This window comes from Bos grunniens, chromosome 29 (assembly GCF_055505025.1).
Source record: "Bos grunniens cultivar Pamir isolate PY7600 chromosome 29, Bosgru_T2T1.0, whole genome shotgun sequence".
Taxonomy (NCBI): domain Eukaryota; kingdom Metazoa; phylum Chordata; class Mammalia; order Artiodactyla; family Bovidae; genus Bos; species Bos grunniens.
This window is the reverse complement of record NC_141193.1, coordinates 23,604,120-23,625,468: the sequence shown is the minus strand read 5'-3', so window position 1 is coordinate 23,625,468 and position 21,349 is coordinate 23,604,120. Positions and strand designations below refer to the sequence as shown.

The following is a 21,349-nucleotide window of genomic DNA, read 5'->3' as shown; positions in this document are numbered from 1 at the left end:
ATTTATATATTTTATATTTTTTAATATATATTTTATGTATATTATACATATATAAATATATATATTATATATATGTATTAATACATATATATATTTATATATAAATATATATATACATATTTATATTTACATATAAATATATATTTATATATATGTATTAATACATATTTATATATATAAATAAAATACATATATTATTATATATATAAATATATAATTTTATATATAATATTATATAAATATATAATATTATATATAAATGTATATAAATAAATGTAAATATATTTATAATAAATAAATGTAAATATATTTATAATAAATAAATATAAATATATTTATAATAAATAAATATAAATATATTTATAATAAATAAATATAAATATATAAATAAAATATAAAGATATATAATGTATATAAATATATATTTATATATATAATGTATATAAATATATATTTATATATATAATGTATATAAATATATAAAATATATATATAAATATATAAAATATATATAAATATACAGCATATATATATCTTTTATCATATAAAGATAAAAATGTGTTGGACCGCTTTTATAAAAATTGTTGGTGTTTATATATATAATATAATATATATACTATATATGTATATAAATTAAATATATATTTTTATATATTATATATATATATTTTTTAGTATATATTTTTATATATATTATACATATAAATATATATATATATAAAATATGCTATATTATTTATGGAAAAACTTCTCATAGTAGCCCAAAAAGCCATAATTTGCAAATAATTGCCATTCCTCATCAGTTTTATCTCAGAAACATTTCTTCTTTCCCCTTATATGATTCCTTATTTGTTTCTGGGCATATTACCAACTGGTTACTATAAATCTGGGTCTTCCCTGGTGCCTCAGTGGCAAAGAATCTGTCTGGCAATGCAGGACAAGTGAGTCCAGTCCCTGGGGTCAGGAAGATCCCTTGGAGAAAGAAATGGCAACCCACTCCAATATTCTAACCTGGGAAATTCCATGGACAGAGGAGCCTGGTGGGCTGTAGTCTATGGGTGTCAAAAAAGAGTTGGACATGGCTCAGTGACTAAGCAACAACTATAAATTCTCATGAAATTCTAAACACTCAGCTCTCTTCTGTTGCTTCTCAGTTTAAAACATTTACTCACTAATAACAGGTCAATGTTCTTTGGAAAGTATTTAACCTTACTCACCTGTAGTGTATAATTATGTAACAAAAACACATGTAACATAATATTATTTACCACCCTTGTATCCCATTATCCATTAACTCATTGATGTCAGACATTCATTTTCCAAGTGCTCTCATATTATTTAACTTAGTTTTAATCAGTATTTTAAAACCTCAAATAGCCAAAGCTATCTTGAGAAAGAAGAATGGAACTGGAGGAATCAATCTGCCTGACTTCAGGCTCTACTACAAAGCCACAGTCATCAGTATTTTAAAAGAAGATAAATGGCTACAATTAAAACTCCTATCCTTCCAATTAAAATTAATTTAGAAAAAATGATTTAAATAAAACCTCCTATCTCAGGCATGACTCCTACTCTGCAATATATATATTCTAGAATATATATAAATATGTTCTTTCAGCTTGTGCAATCTTAATTCCATAACCTGGAAGCACAAACTTAAGAAATTATGCTTTTGAACTGCCGTTTTGGAGAATATTCTTAAGAATATATTTGAATCAGTTCTAATGAGGTGGATGAAACTGGAGCCTATTATACAGAGTGAAGTAAGCCAGAAAAAAAAACAAAAATACAAAAATGAAAAAAAAAATAAAGAAAAACACTAATACAGTATACTAACGCATATATATGGAATTTAGAAAGGTGGCAATGATAACACTGTATGCGAGGCAGCAAAAGAAACACAGATGTATAGAACAGTCTTTTGGACTCTGTGGGAGAGGGAGAGGGTGGGATGATTTGGGAGACTGGCATTGAAACATGTATAATATCATATATGAAATGATCACCAGTCCAGGTTCAATGCATGATACTCGATGCTTGGGGCTGGTGCACTGAGGTGACGCAGAGGGATGGTATGGGAAGGGAGGAGGGAGGAGGGTTCAGGATGGGGAACACGTGTATACCTGTGGCAGATTCATGTTGCTGTATGGCAAACCAATGCAGTATTGTAAAGTAATTAGCCTCCAATTAAAATAAATAAATTTATATATATATAAAAAAAAAGAATCCTCTGGACTGCAAGGAGTTCAAACCAGTCAATCCTAAAGGAAATCAATCAACCCCGAATACTCACTGGGAGGACTGATGCTGAAACTGAAGCTCCAGTACTTTGGCCACCTGATGCAAAGAGCTGACCTATTAGAAAGACCCTGAAGCTGGGAAAGATTGAAGCCAGAAGGAGAAGGGGACTACAGAGGATGAGATGGTTGGATGGCATCACCGATTCAATGCACATGAGTTTGAGCAAGCTCTGAGAGATGGGGAAGGACAGGGAAGCCTGGTGTGCTGCAGTCCATGGGGTCACAAAGAGTTGGACATGACTCAGCAACTGAACAACAACAACATATCACAACATATACCCTATTAGAACTGAAAGAATGGCATCCATGGGCATCTTAACACTTTTTAGGATGTACAGTCATAGGAAAAATATCTGTTTTTACTTTTTGTTTACATCTTTTCTGTGTCTGACCTTTTGTTGTTGTTGTTGTTCAGTCACTCAGTCATGTCTGACTCTTTGTGACCTCAGGAACTGGAGCACGCCAGGCTTCCCTGTCCTTCACCATCTCCTGGGGCTTACTCAAACTCATGTCCACTGAGTCAGTGATGCCATCCAACCACCTCATCTTCTGTTGTCCCCTCCTTTTTCTCCTATGTTCAGTCTTTCCCAGCATCAGGGTCTTTTCCAATGAGTCAGCTCTTCACCTCAGGTGGCCAAAGTATTGGAGCTTCAGCTTCAGCATCAATCCTTCTAATGAATATTCAGGATTTATTTCTTTTAGGATTAACTGGTTTGATCTCCTTACAGTCCAAAGGACTCTCAAGAGTCTTTCCAACAACACAGTTCAAAAGTATCAATTCTTCGGTGCTCAGCCTTTATGGTCCAGCCAATACATGACTACTGGAAAAGCCAAAGCTTTGACTAGACAGACATTTGTCAGCAAAGTAATGTCTCTGCTTTTTAATATGCTATCTAGGTTGGTCACAGCTTTTCTTCCAAGGAGTAAACGTCTTTTCAATTTGTGGCTGCAAGCATCATCTGCAGTGATTTTGAAGTCTACTGTTTCTTCCCATCTATTTTCCATGAAGTGATGGAACCAGTTGCCATGATCTTAGTTTTTTGAATGTTGAGTTTTAAGTCAACTTTTCACTGTCCTCTTTCACCTTCGTCAAGAGGCTCTTAGTTCCTCTTCTCTTTCTGTCTTAAAGCTGGTGTCATCTGCATATCTGAGATTATTGATATTTCTCCCAGCAACCTTGGCTCCACCTTGTGCTTCACCCAGCCAGGCATTTTGCATGATGTACTCTGCATACAAGTTAATAAGCAGGGTGATAATATACAGCCTTGACCTTTACCAAACTCCAAAGTCTCTTTCTCACTTTTTTTATTCAAAACACTGAAGTAACTGTAAATCCTTGTCTGCTCACCTATAAATTGGCATTCCAGACACACTTATTGCCCTTCAAACATCCCAGAATCCTGCAGCCACATCAAATCCAGTGCCAAGGAAACCTTTTAACTGGGGGGCACCTTGCTTAAATCTGAAAGAACTCTAGGGAAATTATTCAAAACAAGAGATCTTCTACCCTTCATTTTTCCAAGAGGTCCACAGATGAGCATTGACAAGATCTGAGAGATTTTATTTAAAATGTATAATATCAAGCCATTTGTGAGACTTACTGTCACAAACCACTTCTGATCAAGATCCTTAGGTTATTCCTGTGCACATTAAAGGTTTAGAAGTTTTCAAAAAATACTGTTATCTTACATTATACTCAAAATTTTGAATTTATTGACATAGGGTGTACCATGGGTATAAAATAATAATAAAATAAACTCCCGTGTTAACTTGAAATGAGTATCTAAAATTGAGAAACACTAATGCATGCAAGTGTAAACTGGCAATAATAATTGAACTGGTATATTTAACTATATTTTATGGTATTTCTCCTCACTTGAATGCCCAATTTACTTTGATTCAGTTAAACCTGATATTATTTCCCATTTTCTGACTTTGGAATAAAAAATGAAAATATACTAGAAAATGCAAAAATAGAAGGAATATGAAAAGAGAAGGAATAAGAAACAAAGGTGCCTAATAAAATGTTTCTTTATATATAGCAACTAGAATTTTTAATAGTAAGGACCTCAAAAAACAAAATATAACATAAATATTCTGAATTCTTACCAAAAACTTAAATCCAATTTTATATAGGTTTGACTTTTGAATCAATATTTATATTTCCTATTTACAATTAAATGTATTTTATACAAGTTTAATTAACTTACTCCATTATTTTAAAATCGATTGTCCTATTAACATTAAGATAACTTGTCAGGAGGTTTTCCAGGTGGTGCTAGTGGTAAAGAAGCAGCCTGCCAATACAGGAGACATATGAGTTGCAGGTTCAATCCCTGGGTCAGGAAGATCTCCTGGAGGAGGGCATGACAACCCACTCCAGTATTCTTGCTTGGAGAATGCCAGGGACAGAGAAGCCTGGCAGGCTACAGTTCATGGAATCTCAAAAGAGTCAGACACTACTGAAGCTACTTAGCACTCATGCATGCAACTTGTCAAGATGAGCCATGATCCTCTAAAACCTTTTATTCACAGAGTGGACTGGGAACCAGTAGCATTGGCAAGGAGCTTGTAAGACATAAAGAATCTCAAAATCTCAAATACTCCTCAGAACCACTGGATGAGGATCTACATTAAAAAAAGTCCCAGGTGATCGTGTGAAGAAATCTTTATCACTAACTGATGAGTTCAGGATTGGCAAACAATCCCTCTTGAAGGAAAAAACTGGGGAGGTGTTAACTGCAATTGCTTCTTTTTCAAGAGCTTGTCTCCTGAGAAATGGAAATCCTTGGAGAGTATTTGACTCCATGTTTTTTATTGCTTGGCATAGCTAAATCCAGGACACACCTTCATAGCACAGTGATCACAACCACTCAGGGGAGAACTGAGAAAGGTGCAGATGTTTGCTACCTTGAAGCTGAAAAAACACACACTGAAGACTTAGAATTGGAGATGCTGACCTGTGATACAGATCAGCTTCAAAAGTGGCTCTGAGACCAGGGTTGTCCCTGCCCTCTCAGCACTAAAGACAGCAGAATGCTGGATACCTATCACTCCCAACGCTCACACTAGTACTATTCTTCCCTAAGAGCATGTTTCCAATGAGATTTGGCATTGTGGTTTACAGAAGAAAAAAGGTGTGTTGACTTTACATTTTCTTTTTGAGTCTTTATTATGAAAGTAATAACCATTTTCATTTAGGCAAATATTCCACAATATAGTCATTCATATAATTATGAATTTATTCATAGCATATTTTTAACTTGCTACGATGTGCCAGATGTAGGCTGCTTACTGACCAGAGGAGAATAAGTCTGATTTGTTCATCATCTGATTTATAGAGCAACTGCAGTCTGAAAACATGCTGTTTAGAAATGGAAGATTCTTGAGCATGTAGTAAGAAAGTCTAACCAATTTCAAGGAATTGGAGGTTTTCATGATGACATTAATTGTAAATGAGATTAGAAAAGAAAAAAAAATATTTAGCACACAATAGAGATAATGGGGTTGGTAAAATTACTCTTTTTCCATGTGAAATAATGAAAACATGAGTAAATAAAAATCTAGATAAGTTGAGAGAATTTGACTTATTCTAGAAAAAGAAAATTTTCTGAATTTGAATGCAAGTTTCTGAATCTGAAAGGAGCCAGATACAAATTGAGTTTGGAAAGTGGCAAGAGCTGGTGTCTTAAAAGCCATGAAGAAAATCCTTTCCCTAACGTCCCTGAGTGGTTCATCATCTGGTTTATGGTTGAGTGTATTCAGTGATCAATAATTGTCATTTCTAAGAACCCCAATTTTTAGAATATTTTCCCTTGTATATAGTGAAGGGTATATTCATTGGAAGGACTGATGCTGAAGCTGAGACTCCAATACTTTGGCTACCTGATGCAAAGAGCTGACTCATTTGAAAAGACTCTGATGCTGGGAAAGATTGAGGGCAGGAGGAGAAGGGGACAACAGAGGATGAGATTGTTGGATGGCATCACCAACTCAATGGACATGGGTTTGGGTGAACTCCAGGAGTTGGTGATGGACAGGGACGCCTGGTGTGCTGCGGTTCATGGGGTCACAAAGAGTTGGACATGACAGTGACTGAACTGATTTTCTTTGATCTTTCAAATGTCATACATAAAATGTCTTTCTTCCCTTTAGATCCCCTGAGAAGTTGTTTCTTAGTTGATAAGTCCTGTCCAACTCTTTGTGACCCCATGGACTACAGTATGCCAGCCTTCCCTGTCTTTCACTATCTCTTGGAGCTTTCTCAAATTCATGTCCACTGAGTTGGTGCTGCTATCTAACCATCTCATCCTCTGCCACCTCCTTCTCCTTTTGCTTTCAACCTTTCCCAGCATCGGGGTCTTTTCCAATGAGTCAGCTCTTCTTCACAGGTGGCCAAACTACTGGAGTTTTGGCTTCAGCATCAGTCCTTCCAATGAATATTCAGGGTTGATTTTATTTAGGATATATCTCCCTTGGGATATATCTGCTAAGATATATAGATAGATAGATCTGTTAAGTATCCCATTACCCTCACATATTTTCTAAGTTCTTCACAGTCTTTATTTGCCTTTTATGTTGTCAATGTCTCTCCTTGAAAAGCATTTCTGTAACCCCAAACTCCAGATATAATTTAAGTGTAGCACAGTGCTTCCTAACCTAATTGCACACAGAAAATGGTAATATTGTGTGAAGTAACAGGGTAAGGATCAGGCTGCATATGGCCAGTGGTGACCAACTTAACACATGAGGAAGTAGGTTCATCCCCACTTCCAGATATGTTAAGAACCCAAGACCTTTGAACCCATATGACGATTTGTGGCTTTGTAGTTCCATGGAACTAGTGTTAGAAAGCTATATATTGGGGTTACTACTGATCATACTCTAGATATTGTGTTTCTACAAGCGTAATCTGAAACTAATTTATTAACCAGCCACTTACTTTGTGGGTTTTATTGAGTTAATAATGAATTGATACCTTATTCTTTTCAGGTGAATTGCACCCAAAGCTGTAACCAGTATACAAAGAATTGGGGTTTTCTTTAATCTAAATTTTAAACATAACAACTCTTTGCTTTGCTAAATTTCATTTTATTTGTTTTAAGTGTTTTTAGTGTCTCTATTCACAATTCCAGTTATTGTCCTTCCTCAGGGTCTAGGTTGTGGGAACTTCAGCAGTTTTGTTGACCACAGAGTGTGTACTACACCGGAAGGGACTGGCAATCTTCAAGCGCAAGCTTCACTGAGAAAAAAATTTCACAGAGAGAGTTTGAGCCCCAACTGCTCTTTTCTACCTTTATTCCTTCTTATCCCCTTTAAAATTCAAATGTTGAAAAGCCAGTAAAAAGTATTTTATCATTTTTAATGCTTAGTAATGCCATCTCATATTTTGACAAAAGACTTAACCCTGCTTAAGTGGCCATGCTACTTAATTGGCATTGCTATACACATCCAATTCTTAATTTTTCTAGTATATCTAATCTATCTATATATGATAGGGAAATCTCTATCTTTAATTGATTCTTATGTAAGTAGGGTATAATAATTGGTTTCAAAAGAAATATAATATTCAGACTCTCAGATGTAGATCCTATGGACATTGAGTCAGGACTAATAAATAACAAAAGACATTTTGAAATAAAAATTCCAAGATATTCAGTTCCTTAGCTCTGAATCCATTAGATATATGCAAATTTGCATGCCCCTCTGAGTTTTCACTCTAATTTTTGCATATTATGCTACTTTTTGATGAATATTAGGCCACCTTAATATCGTCTTTAATTTTTTGATATTAGTAACTTTTCTTTGTAGTTTTCATACTCTAGAATAGACCTTGCTTTGTGGTAAAATGCTGTCTCATGAATTTTTGCTAAAGTATTGATTAGAGAAAGAAGGAAGAAGGAGCAGAAGAAGGATAAAAGGGAGGAAAGGGAAGAAAGGAGGAAAAGAAATGAGAAGACAAAAGGAAAAATAGGAGAGAAAAAACAGAATGTTTCAAATTCTCCACCTAAAACATGCCACTACACTGACTTTGTGTCTTCTAATTCAGTAGTTCCCAAACCTGGCTAATCATCAGAATGACACGGCAGTTTTATTGGCTTTTTGTTTTAAATTACTTTATTAAAAGTTCAGATCTTTTTTTTAATTAATTTATTTATTTTATTTTTAAACTTTACAAAATTGTATTAGTTTTGCCAAATATCAAAATGAATCCACCACAGGCATACATGTGGTCCCCATCCTGAACCCTCCTCCCTCCTCCCTCCCCACACCATCCCTCTGGGTCGTCCCAGTGCACTAGCCCCAAGCATCCAGTATCATGCATCGAACCTGGACTGGCAACTCGTTTCATACATGATATTTTACATGTTTCAATGCCATTCTCCCAAATCTTCCCACCCTCTCCCTCTCCCACAGAGTCCATAAGACTGTTCTATACGTCAGTGTCTCTTTTGCTGTCTCGTACACAAGGTTATTGTTACCATCTTTCTAAATTCCATATATATGCGTTAGTATACTGTATTGCTGTTTTTCTTTCTGGCTTACTTCACTCTGTATAATAGGTTCCAGTTTCATCCACCTCATTAGAACTGCTTCGAATGTATTCTTTTTAATGGCTGAGTAATGCTCCATTGTGTATATACACCACAGCTTTCTTATCCATTCATATGCTGATGGACATCTAGGTTGCTTCCATGTCCTGGCTATTATAAACAGTGCTGTGATGAACATTGGGGTACATGTGTCTCTTTCCCTTCTGGTTTCCTCAGTGTGTATGCCCAGTAGTGGGATTCTGAATCCCTAGTTTTGATGTTATGTTAGGAAATGTGTAATAAAAATTTCTCTAGATGAGGTGAGAGAATTTGGAGAGCTTATGAATAAAAACTTTTGAGAACGTTTTTAAAGATAAAGAAGAAACTAGGGAGAGATATTTTTTAGTATAAGTATCAAATATTACAGTAAAATTTAAGCAGTGGTACTGCTTATGCAATAAAATGGAATTTCAATAAAATGTTGTAGGTTGTTAACTCTGGAAGTACCAAGAGTCTGTGAATTATTCTGAGCTGTAAAAGTAATCTTTAGGAGAAGAAATAAAAGCAAAAATTGTTTATCAGTGATCTTCTGCATATGCTAACATCCCAGAGCAAAAGAGTATAAGGACAATGATTCAGGAAATTTTATTCTTAATTATAATCATGTTTACATTTTTACAGTCATTATTTTTGCAGATACTTTAAGCTCTCTAGGTGACTCTGATGATCAAACCATATTGCGGATCCTTGAATTAACAGACACTCTGTGTTCAGATATGTTCTTCTATATCTGACTGAAAAGTGACCAGCCCACAGAACTCCATCATACCCAAAATAACATCATAAAAGCCAGCGACACTTGGCTGTGTGAAGTGAAGGTAAGTTGAGTCTCTATCATGTTCGCATTGAGAAACTAAAATGTTGTCCTCACTGTAAAATTCCTCTGACTTGCGATAGGTTGGAATCTAGAAAGAGAGTCATTTTCTGATGGCATATGCATAATTTAAATGAACCCTGATACAGGGAGGAAGGGATATAGGCATGAAGGCCAGACATTAACATGTTAGACGTGCAGTTGTTTCCCATTATGGTTTAGTTTCATTTTCATTTCTCTGGTGAATAAGGATTTCAGTATCTTTTTAGGTTCTTGTTAATTATTCTCTTATCTTCATCTGTGATATATCTGTTCACATAGTTCTCTTATTTTTAACTTGTTGGTCTTCATGTTATTGTCTTTTCAATATTATTTTTCATACTCTCAGTAACAGTCCATAGTGCTTTTAATATTCTAATAATGTATTTTGAGGAATGGTTTTTAATTTGAATAAAAAGAATTTATCAATATTGTTTGGTTATATTGGTTATATTATTTGGTTATATTGGTTAGTATGTGTGTGTGTTCTTTCTAACAAATTCTTAGACTAGTCCAATATTTTGTATATTCTTTAGTGTTTTCTTAAGAAATTTATTTAGTCTTCATGCCTAGATTTAAGATTCACTTCAATTTTATTTTTATTTAGCTTTGAAGTAGAACAATTTAGATTTTTTCTTTTTGATTTGTATTCAAGTAGAAATTTTGCTATTTTATTTCTACCCATATGTAATGATAATCTGTTTACTGCTTAACAGAATAGGGGACTGCATTTCTGATTCTATATCCCCTAATTTTATGACAAGTTTTCATACCTTTTTAGTTAATGAAAGATGAAAAAGAAAAAGTTTAACCATTATAAGTGCTCTTTCTGTATTTTGAAGTGTGTAATTATCTTCTATTTTCCAAATAATAGCATGGTATAATAACAATAAAAACAGCTATTTTTATTATTACCAATTTCAGACTGCTAATATTTTCTAATTAGACAGTGATATTATTTTACTATTCAAAGATTATCAAGTAGTAATTGATGAGTCAGTAGATGAACGCAGATACTTGCACTTTAACTCACAAGCACGATTCATGTATCTTCTTAAAGCATTTAGTCCACAAACAGGCCAACAGTGGACTGGTTCACAGTGAATGTGGTTTGTGCTGTTTTATTTCAAAAAAACATTAAAAAGTGAAGATTTTTACATAGAAACCCGTGTTTTATTATTATCAGAAAAATTAATTACAAAATATGTTTTGATGTGTCTCTTTTCTCCTCTGACAGAAATTCTAGTTAATAAATGGTTCTGCATTTACATGAGATTTGCTCACTCCAGGTTGATGCTCAACCAGCTTCTGTCATTTTTAATAGGTCCTCTAAGATTTCTAAGATTTCAAATTTGCAAACCCCAATTGGGAAAAAAAAAAAAAGTGCTTAAAATAAGTGAAAGTTTGAATTAAGGAACAGCCATTCAAATAGGTAAAAATGATCACTATTTTGGCTGAAAAATGTGTAAGTGAAATAGCTTAATATATTTTCTGTTCAGCTGTAAAAACATTTTATTAAGAAAATGTTGTTTAGAAAACTTATGCAGAGTTTAAACTTTACATAGAAACTAAGGAAATATTCAAACAGTTTACCTTCTATGTGAGATAACTTTAATAAACAAACCATAAAAAAAGACATGTCTTCAAAGTTGTCCCTTTCTCTCTCTCTCCTTCAGAAACTTCCCAGATAAAATGGCAAAAGGAAATCACTCCTCAGTGACTGAGTTTATCCTCACTGGACTTACAGAACAGTCACGACTCCAGCTGCCCCTTTTCCTCCTCTTCCTAGGAATCTATGTGGTCACGGTGGTGGGGAATCTGGGCATGATCACACTGATTGGGCTCAGTTCTCACCTGCACACCCCCATGTACTATTTCCTCAGCAGCTTGTCCTTCATTGACCTCTGTCATTCCACTGTCATTACCCCCAAAATGCTGATGAACTTTGTGACAGAGAAGAACATCATCTCTTACCCTGAATGCATAACTCAGCTTTACTTCTTCCTCCTTTTTGCTATCTCTGAGTGTCACATGTTGGCTGCAATGGCATATGACCGCTATGTTGCCGTCTGTAGCCCCTTGCTGTATAATATTACCATGTCCCATCAGGCCTGTTTCTCCCTCATTTGTGGAGTGTATGTGATGGGACTGGTATGTGCATTCTCTCACACAGGCTGCATGCTTAGGGTTCATTTCTGCAAATTCAATGTGATCAACCATTATTTCTGTGATCTTCTGCCTCTCCTAAAGCTCTCCTGCTCTAGCACCTATGTCAACAAATTACTGGTCCTATGTTTTGGTTCACTTAACATCTTTGCCCCCATCCTGACCATCCTCAGCTCCTACATCTTCATCATTTCCAGCATCCTCCACATTCATTCCACGGAGGGCAGGTCCAAAGCCTTCAGCACATGCAGCTCCCACATCTCAGCTGTCACTATTTTCTATGGATCTGCGGCATTCATGTACCTACAGCCATCATCTGTGAGCTCCATGGACCAAGGGAAAGTGTCCTCTGTGTTTTATACTATTATTGTGCCCATGCTTAATCCCCTGATCTACAGCCTCAGAAATAAAGATGTCAATGTTGCCATGAAGAAAATGCTTGACAAAAGAATATTTTTGTGACCAGACATAAGATGAGCATGATATTTTAGGTCTAGTCATTGCTTGTTACACTGTATGAATGTATGGTTCTCTTACATCAAAATTCTTACCAGTGCTTAATCTGAGCTAAGAACCCCTCCATGCTTTGTAACGTTGCTCAAACCTGTGTGCTCCTACTGTGCCATTTATTGTTTTGGGTGTGTACTTGCCTGCTTATTGTCCAAAATGCACTGCACTGTAATGTTCAAGAAGGTTATCCCCATGCATGCATGCATGTATTTCACTGCTGTATCTGCAGGACCTAAGAGAGTTCCTGGCATTAGAAATACCATGATAATTTTCTTATTTCCTTTTTAAAAATATTTATGGGAAGCCATATATATCTCATAATGTCATTATCCATTACTTTCTCTAATAGCTACATATGACTTTCAAAAGTTAAAATCAATTAAATTTATGTTTGAAGAGTTCTTCAAAGATGTACAATAAAACTGATGACATCCTAAATTATTTCTATACAAAAATTTAGAAGCATGAACTTGACTAACTTCAGTATCAAACCCCAATACAGGTAAGATAACTTGTGAACACCTGATTTTTTAAGTCATTAAATAAAGTCAACAACCCAAAAACTCATGGTTTTCAAGCATGCAGCATACACGTGTTAAAAAATAATATGTATATTTGCTATCTGATGGGTCAACATAGCAAATCTGGAGATACAGTGGTATCTGGAACTCGATTACTCCAGCCTTGATTACCAGGGTTTCCCATACCTAGACTAAAATAGAACTTCACCTATATTGACAATGAGAAAATTCTTAGTATGTAAAATTATACCACATGCAAATTATAGTTCAAAAAATTTAATTTCAAGATAAAGAGAAAATATGATAACCTCTATTGTTTCAGTCAGAGTTGTGGATCTTCCTAGATTGCCACTTTGAACCAGAACATAATTTTTTATTACTCTATACATTAAGCAAAAAAATCTAGTAAATTTTTTCACATTAAGTGACAGATCTCTATGTTATTCCTCAATATTTCTTTTATTTACAGAGTTAGATAAAGTCATTAACTAATTGTACCTAGAAGGAACTTTTCCTGGGGTTATGACAATAACCGGTTGAAACCTTCCTGCAGCCTACATGTTACAATTTTTAAGTATTACTGTTCTATAAATACCTCATGGCAACTAAATACAGTTAATATAGGTCAATGAGGAAAAAATAGATCAAATATTGCACACAAATATTTTTTATTTATCTCTTGTGTAAAATCACTTTAGAGTGTTCCTTTAATGCAGGTCTTAAAAATATCCTAAAATTTTGAATTCTTATATAGCTTGACATGAAATTCACTAGAGTTCTAATAAGATCTATCCCAGCCTTGCTTCCAACCTATAATCTAACAAAAATGATAAATTACAATGATATGATACTATTAAACACTTGAGAGTCAATGGAAGAAAAGGGAATTGTTAATTGTAACTTTTCCCAAGAGTTGATACTTGTGTGATATGATCCTAATGGGAGATCATTAGCATTATCTCTTCCTCATCTGACTCTGAGCATCAATACTCAGATTATAAGTCACCATTCACATCAACCAACATTTGCAGGGGCCCATTGACTTCACTCACTTAGAGCCAGACATCCTGGAATGTGAAGTCAAGCGGGCCTTGGGAAGTATCGCTATGAACAAAGCTAGTGGAGGTGATGGAACTCCAGTTGAGATATTTCAAATCCTGAAAGATGATACTGTGAAAGTGTTGCACTCAATATGCCAGCAAATTTGGAAAACTCAGCAGTGGCTACAGGACTGGAAAAGGTCAGTTTTCATTCCAATCCCAAAGAAAGGCAATGCCAATAATACTCAAATTACTGCACAATAGCACTCATCTCACACGCTAGTAAAGTAATGCTCAAAATTCTCCAAGCCAGGCTTCAACAGTACATGAACCATGAACTTCCAGATGTTCAAGCTGGTTTTAGAAAAGGCAGAGGAACCAGAGATCAAATTACCAACATCTTCTGGATCATCGAAAAAGCAAGAGAGTTCCAGAAAAAAACATATATTTCTGCTTTACTGACTATGCCAAAGCCTTTGACTGTGTAGATCACAATAAGCTGTGACAATTTCTGAAAGAGATGGGAATGCCAGACCACCTGACCTGCCTCTTGAGAAACCTGTGTGCAGGTCAGGAAGCAACAGTTAGAACTGGACATGGAACAACAGACCGGTTCCAAATAGGAAAAGGAGTATGTCAAGGCTGTATATTGTCACCCTGCTTATTTAACTTCTACGCAGAGTACATCATGAGAAATGCTGGGCTAAAAGAAGCACAAGCTGGAATTAAGATTGCCGGGAAAAATATCAATAACCTCAGATATGCAGATGATACCACCATTATGGCATAAACTGGAGAACTAAAGAGTCACTTGATAAAAGTGCAAGAAGAAAGTAAAAAAGTTGCTTAAAGCTCAACATTCAGAAAACTAAGATCATGGCATCCAGTTCCATCACCTGATTGCAAATAGATGGGGAAACAGTGGCTGACTTTATTTTGGGGGGCTCCAAAATCACTGCAGAAGGTGATTTCAGCCATGAAATTAAAAGGTGCTTACTCCTTGGAAGCAAAGTTATGACCAACCTAGACAGCATGTTAAAAATCAGAGACATTACTTTGTCAACAAAGGTCCATCCAGTCAAGGCTATGGTTTTTCCAGCAGTCATGTATGGATGTGAGAATTGGATTATAAAGAAAGCTGAGCACAGAAGAATCGATACTTTTGAACTGTGGTGTTGGAGAAGACTCTTGAGAGTCTCTTGGACTGCAAGGAGTTCCAACCAGTCCATCCTAAAGGAGATCAGTCTTGGGTGTTCATTGGAAGGACTGATGCTAAAGCTGAAACTCCAGTACTTTGGCCACCTCATGCTAAGAGTTGACTCACTGGAAAAGACCCTGATGCTGGGAAAGATTGAGGGCAGGAGGAGAAGAGGATGACAGAGGATGAGATGGTTGGATGACATCACTGACTCGATGGACAAGGGTTTGGGTGGACTCCGGCCATTGGTGATGGACAGGGAGGCCTGGCATGCTGAGGTTCATGTGGTCACAAAAATTGGACATGACTGAGCGACTGAACTGAATTGCCTTCAACAGAAGTCAGGACCAATGACTCAAAATCATTACAACAGAGTCTTCTAGATTATGACCCTACAACAAGAAGTCCTGTAAGCCTAGTACTCAGAACTATCTACCAGGATCACCAGACCATTTTTCCCTTCAGAGAAATAGAGGAGAATAATACACAGCACTGGCGTTTTGGAGAACAAGGGGGATGTATCTGAATCTCAGTCCTAGCCTTTAAAAAATTTGATCTTCTATTCTAGCTCCCTTCAGTTCAGTTCAGTTCAGTTGTTTAGTTGTGTCTGACTCTTTGCGACCCTATGAACGATAGAATACCAGGCCTCCCTGTCCATCACCAACTTCCACAGTTTACCTAAAGTCATGTCCATTGAGTCAGTGATGCCATCCAACCATCTCCCTTACAGTGCACTAATAGATGTGAGTAGCTATTTTTCTGTGTCTATCTGTCCTCACTCTAATATTCACAGTCCCTGAGGAACAAAGGTTCCCATATCATCTCTCTGTCCCCACTGGAGAAACTTATGGCCAGTATTTGTTTACTCACCTCCACTCATGCAGTGTGAGAGCTTCACTCACTTGTGTTGGGGGTCTATGTTAACTTATCACTACACTCCTTTCAAAAATTTTATTAAAAAATGATATATATTGATACTTGTATATAAGGCATTGTACCAAGCACTGTATTGAGTTTCCAGTCTAGTACAGAAGAAAAGCCAATAAATAACTCATAATAATTGATACAGAATTAAGCATGTGCTAAACGTAAACTTGAGAAGTGTATTCCTCAGCACATAAAAATGGTCTTATTAACTGGGTTTTCATTATTAAAGCCCTTAACTTAATGACTTAACTATTGAATAAATTTCATCAGATACACTGGGAATGTGTAGGAGAAGATAAAGAAATATAATGAGTCAAAAAAAAGAGATTCTACCAAATGCTGTTTTGTGTAATTGTTAAATCATGTGATACCTGATACCTGGACATAAAATTAAAAGATTTTGTTGTTGGGTGATGTAAATCATTGAATGACAGAAATTTATTGAAACTTTATTTGGAGACCTTGGAAAATATTGATATTTAGGAGTTAATATCTAGTAAAACTTTCAAATTTCAGTATCATTGTATGTATTTAGGTAGAAATACATGAAAATACATGAAATACATGAAAAGACAAGAAAATGTCTTAAGGAAAAAAAATTAAAAATCCCAGCCATCATAGCAGGAATGAAAGTGCTGCTGAAACAAAAGATATAATGAAAAGAAACTCAATAGATTAAAAATAAAATAATAGTGACAAAATTTAGTTCTTACCAAGGGTATGAGACTGTGCTAAGCATCTCATCAGTTCAATTCAGTTCAGTCACTCAGTCGTGTCCGACTCTTTCCGACCCCAAGAATCGCAGCATGCCAGGCCTCCCTGTCCATCACCAACTCCCGGAGTTCACTGAGACTCACGTCCATCGAGTCAGTGATGCCATCCAGCCATCTCATCCTCTGTTGTCCCCTTCTCCTCCTGCCCCCAATCCCTCCCAGCATCAGAGTCTTTTCCAATGAGTCAACTCTTCGCATGAGGTGGCCAAGTACTAGAGTTTCAGCCTGAGTATCAGTCCTTCCAAAGAAATCCCAGGGCTGATCTCTTTTTAGAATGGACTGGTTGGATCTCCTTGCAGTTCAAGGGACTCTCAAGAGTCTTCTTCAACACCACAGTTCAAAAGCATCAATTCTTTGGCACTCAGCTTTCTTCACAGTCCAACTCTCACATCCATACATGACCACTGGAAAAACCATAGCCTTGACTAGATGGACCTTTGTTGGCAAAGTAATGTCTCTGCTTTTGAATATGCTATCTAGGTTGGTCATAACTCTTCTTCCAAGGAGTAAGCATCTTTTAATTTCATGGCTGCAACCACCATCTGCAGTGATTTTGGAGCCCCAAAAAATAAAGTCTGACACTGTTTCTACTGTTTCCCCATGTATTTCCCATGAAGTGATGGGACCAGATGCCATGGTCTTCGTTTTCTGAATGTTGAGTTTTAAGCCAACTTTTTCACTCTCCTCTTTCACCTTCATCAAGAGGCTTTTTAATTCCTCTTCACTTTCTGCCATAAGGGTGGTGTCATCTGCATATCTGAGGTTATTGATATTTCTCCCAGCAATCTTGATTCCAGCTTGTGCTTCTTCCAGCCCAGCCTTTCTCATGATGTACTCTGCATATAAGTTAAATAAGCATCTCATAGGAATCATTTATCTGAATATACACAGAAGGTAGATTTTAGTATTTCTGTTTTCAGAGAGTTGGAAAGTAGACATATTATCTCAAGACCGCACAGCAAGAATGGGGTTGAATTGAGGATTCAAACCTCTATTGTCTACCATATTCAGGACCCATTAGAAGATAATAGAAATACATTTAATCCAACTACTCATTAGGTATGTCATTAAAGAATATCTACTATGTACGTGATTATTCTGTCTGTGCTCCAACTTTTATGACTGTCAGCTCAGGGTGTTCTGATGATAGGGATGTTTGTCTTTGCTGTGAAACCAAATATTTCTTCCCATGGTGAGGCAGTTAATTTTACCCAGTCTCTTGAATGTATACAATAAGTTCAGTGCCTCTCACTGCCATGTGATGAATGTTGAAATAACTGTCTTGTGCCACATGAATTTTTGCTTTGCCAAAAAAAAATATTCTCAGTTGTTTTAAACATCTTAAAATAACTGATTTCTAGATCATATTTAGGAAACTGTGTAGCTTTTCCTATATCACACAGTATTTTACTTCAAACTGAGCACAATAGCCAAATATCACTTGAGTGTTAAGAATATGAATTTCTATTTTCTAGAACCTACTCATTTCCTTTGCTAATCTAAACTAAATATACATTGGTCTTTAAAAAATACATCACACTGTTGAGTAGTATTGAATTGACACTAAAATTACTGATTTTATTTTGCATGTACTTTACTCATCCACATCTCTTCCATCTTTGCATTCTATTGAGAGCACATGCAAAATGCATGACTATATTTTAAAAAGGTGGGCATACCAAACACCTAGTGTTTGTGTTCAAAAGAACTTTATGATTTGGAGAATAGAATCATGTTTTCATCTCCACCATTTAAGTCATGAAGTCCAAATTGCATAGATCAATCTTGGTACACCAATGCCCTGGTCACAGTGTTGGAGTACATGACTTGTATTTAGGTCATTATACTCTCACCCCTAACATCATTCAAATTAGAATAAGAAGAATGGTTCCTGGGGTGGAAAAACCTATTGAGGTATAAGCATGATGTCTGCCAAGCAGTTGCATTTCTGCCCTCTGGAGTCAAAGTCCAGGGAGAAGGAAGCTGGGACATTAAAGCATCAGATCTCAGGTGAAGTGATACTGGTCGTCACATTTCAGGTATTTTCAGCTAAGATGTTACTAAAGACAGCCCCAACTAATACAGCTACTTCCACAGACTTGTGAATCCTCCTGCATTAATTATAGAAAGCATACACTACTATTACTTATTATAAATGGAAGGAAAATGCTATGTTATTTGACATGCATGATATTAATATGTCAATAGAGAAACTTGGAGGAAAGAAGAGTACTCAGAAATAATACTAGAAATCTTCATGTTGACTGACTTTAAAAATCTATAAATTGTTGTTTCTCTTAAACTTTATGAAATTTCTAAGTTATAAAGTTCTTGATGTTTATAATTTCTATTCTAGTTCAACCAGAATGATTGTTTGTCCTCGAGTAGTAGGAGATACTGGAGAATTCCCTGCATTATGTATGTCCTCTGATGAAGGATAAAGAATGATCTCCACAGAATTACTCTCTGCCTCTCTCTCTCTCTCTCTCTCTTTCTCTCTCTCTCTCAGAAATACATTCATTTTCTGTTTTTTTAATTAGAATCTGCTGAGAAGAAAATGGAACCTAGAAATCACTCCTCAATGAGTTCATCCTCGCTGCCTCACAGTACAGCCACAACTCCAGCTGCCCCTTTTCCTCCTCTTCCTAGGAATCTATGTGGTCACAGTAGTGGGGAACCAGGGCATGATCACACTGATTGGGGTCAGTTCTCACCTGCACACCCCCATGTACTATTTCTTTGGCACTTTGTCCTTTATTGATCTTTGTCAATCCACTGTCATTACCCCCAAAATGCTGGTGAACTTCGTTACAGAGAAAAATGTCATCTCCTACCCTGAATGCTTGACTCAGCTCTATTTCTTTCTTTTTTTTATTATTGCAGAGAGTTGTATGTTGGCTGAAATGGCATATGACCACTACGTTGCCATCTGTAACCCCTTGTTTTATAATGCCATCGTGTCTTATTATAGGTGCTTCCAGCTCACAGCAGCAGTTTATGTCTCGTGAAACATTCAGTCGACATTCCATACTTGGCTTATCTCGAGACTCTATTTCTGCAAGGCCAATGTGGTTAACCGTTTTTCTGCAATGCTTTTTCACTCTTGGAGCTATCCTGTTCTAGCATCTATTTCAACAAATTTTTGGCTCTAGTCTACAGTTCTTTCAACGTCCTGATTTCTGCCTTAATTATTCTTATCTCCTACATCTTCATTCTCCCAAAACCTTCCACATACACTCCACGGAGGGCAGGTCCAAAGCCTTTAGCACCTGCAGTTCCCACATCCCAGCTGTTGCTGTTTTCTATGGATCTGCAACATTCATGTACTTGCAGTCATCATCTGTGAGCCCATGGACCAAGGGGGTCATATAAAGACAAGGGTTTTATACCTGCTCTGTGCCCATGCTGAACCCTCTGACATAGACTCTGCAGAATAAGGATGTCAAATTGGCCCTGAAGAAAATTCTGGACAGTGGAAAATGTAGATGAATAGTGTTAGTGTCATATCAGAAATAAACTTTTGCTTTACTGAGATATGTAATATTTTAGTTTTATTGTTCAAGTTTTTGGAAATTCAGGATCATTTTCCATACAATACATTTTCCAAATACCCTTCAGGCTAAAACCTTTGAATTTGTGTTATATGACTATTTATGGAGAAATATCAAGAATAAAAGTCAGAGACTCTTGAGATTTAAAGTTTCAGTGTAATATTAAGAAAACAAAAACAAGAATAACTAAGATGATCATCATAAAGTAATGACATATTATCATTGAGCTAGTATAAAATATCAAACACTGTGCCCAGCACTTTATATTAGACAACTTTCTTTAATATTTATGATATTCTTTCAAGGCAAGCCCTAGTATTGATTCCATTTAAGAGATGAATAAATTGAAGCTTGTTGACTTTGAGTAAATGTCCCCATAGTCCCAAACATAATAAAGACAGAGGTTAGAATGTCTGGCTCCAAGAACTGTGATTTTACACAAAGTAATCTATTCAGTTCAGTTCAGTCGCTCAGTCGTGTCTGACTCTTTGCGACCCCATGAATCGCAGCAAGCCAGGCCTCCCTGTCTATCACCAACTCCCAGAGTTCACTCAGACTCACATCCATCGAGTCAGTGATGCCATCCAGCCATCTCATCCTCTGTCATCCCCTTCTCCTCCTGCCCCCAATCCCTCCCAGCATCAGAGTTTTTTCCAATGAGTCAACTCTTTGCATGAGGTGGCCAAAGTACCGGAGTTTCAGTTTTAGCATCGTTCCTTCCAAAGAAATCCCAGGGCTGATCTCCTTTAGAATGGACTGGTTGGATCTTCTTGCAGTCCAAGGGACTCTCAAGAGTCTTCTCCAACACCACAGTTTAAAAGCATCAATTCTTCGGCACTCAGCTTTCTTCACAGTCCATCTCTCACATCCATACATGACCCCTGGAAAAACCACAGCCTTGACTAGATAGACCTTTG

The 21,349-nt window shown here is 36.2% G+C and overlaps 1 protein-coding gene and 1 pseudogene across 1 annotated transcript; both read left to right on the top strand.

The window, feature by feature from the left end:
- The first annotated feature begins 11,415 nt into the window (after positions 1-11,415).
- LOC147342317 (olfactory receptor 8G1-like) lies at positions 11,416-12,374 on the top strand. Its single transcript, XM_086384328.1, has one exon. It carries the CDS (start codon positions 11,439-11,441, stop codon positions 12,372-12,374), a length of 936 nt encoding a protein of 311 aa, XP_086240454.1. The 5' UTR covers positions 11,416-11,438.
- Positions 12,375-19,429: 7,055 nt separating this feature from the next.
- Positions 19,430-20,370, top strand: LOC147342316 (olfactory receptor 8G3-like; annotated as a pseudogene).
- The last annotated feature ends 979 nt before the right edge of the window (positions 20,371-21,349 follow it).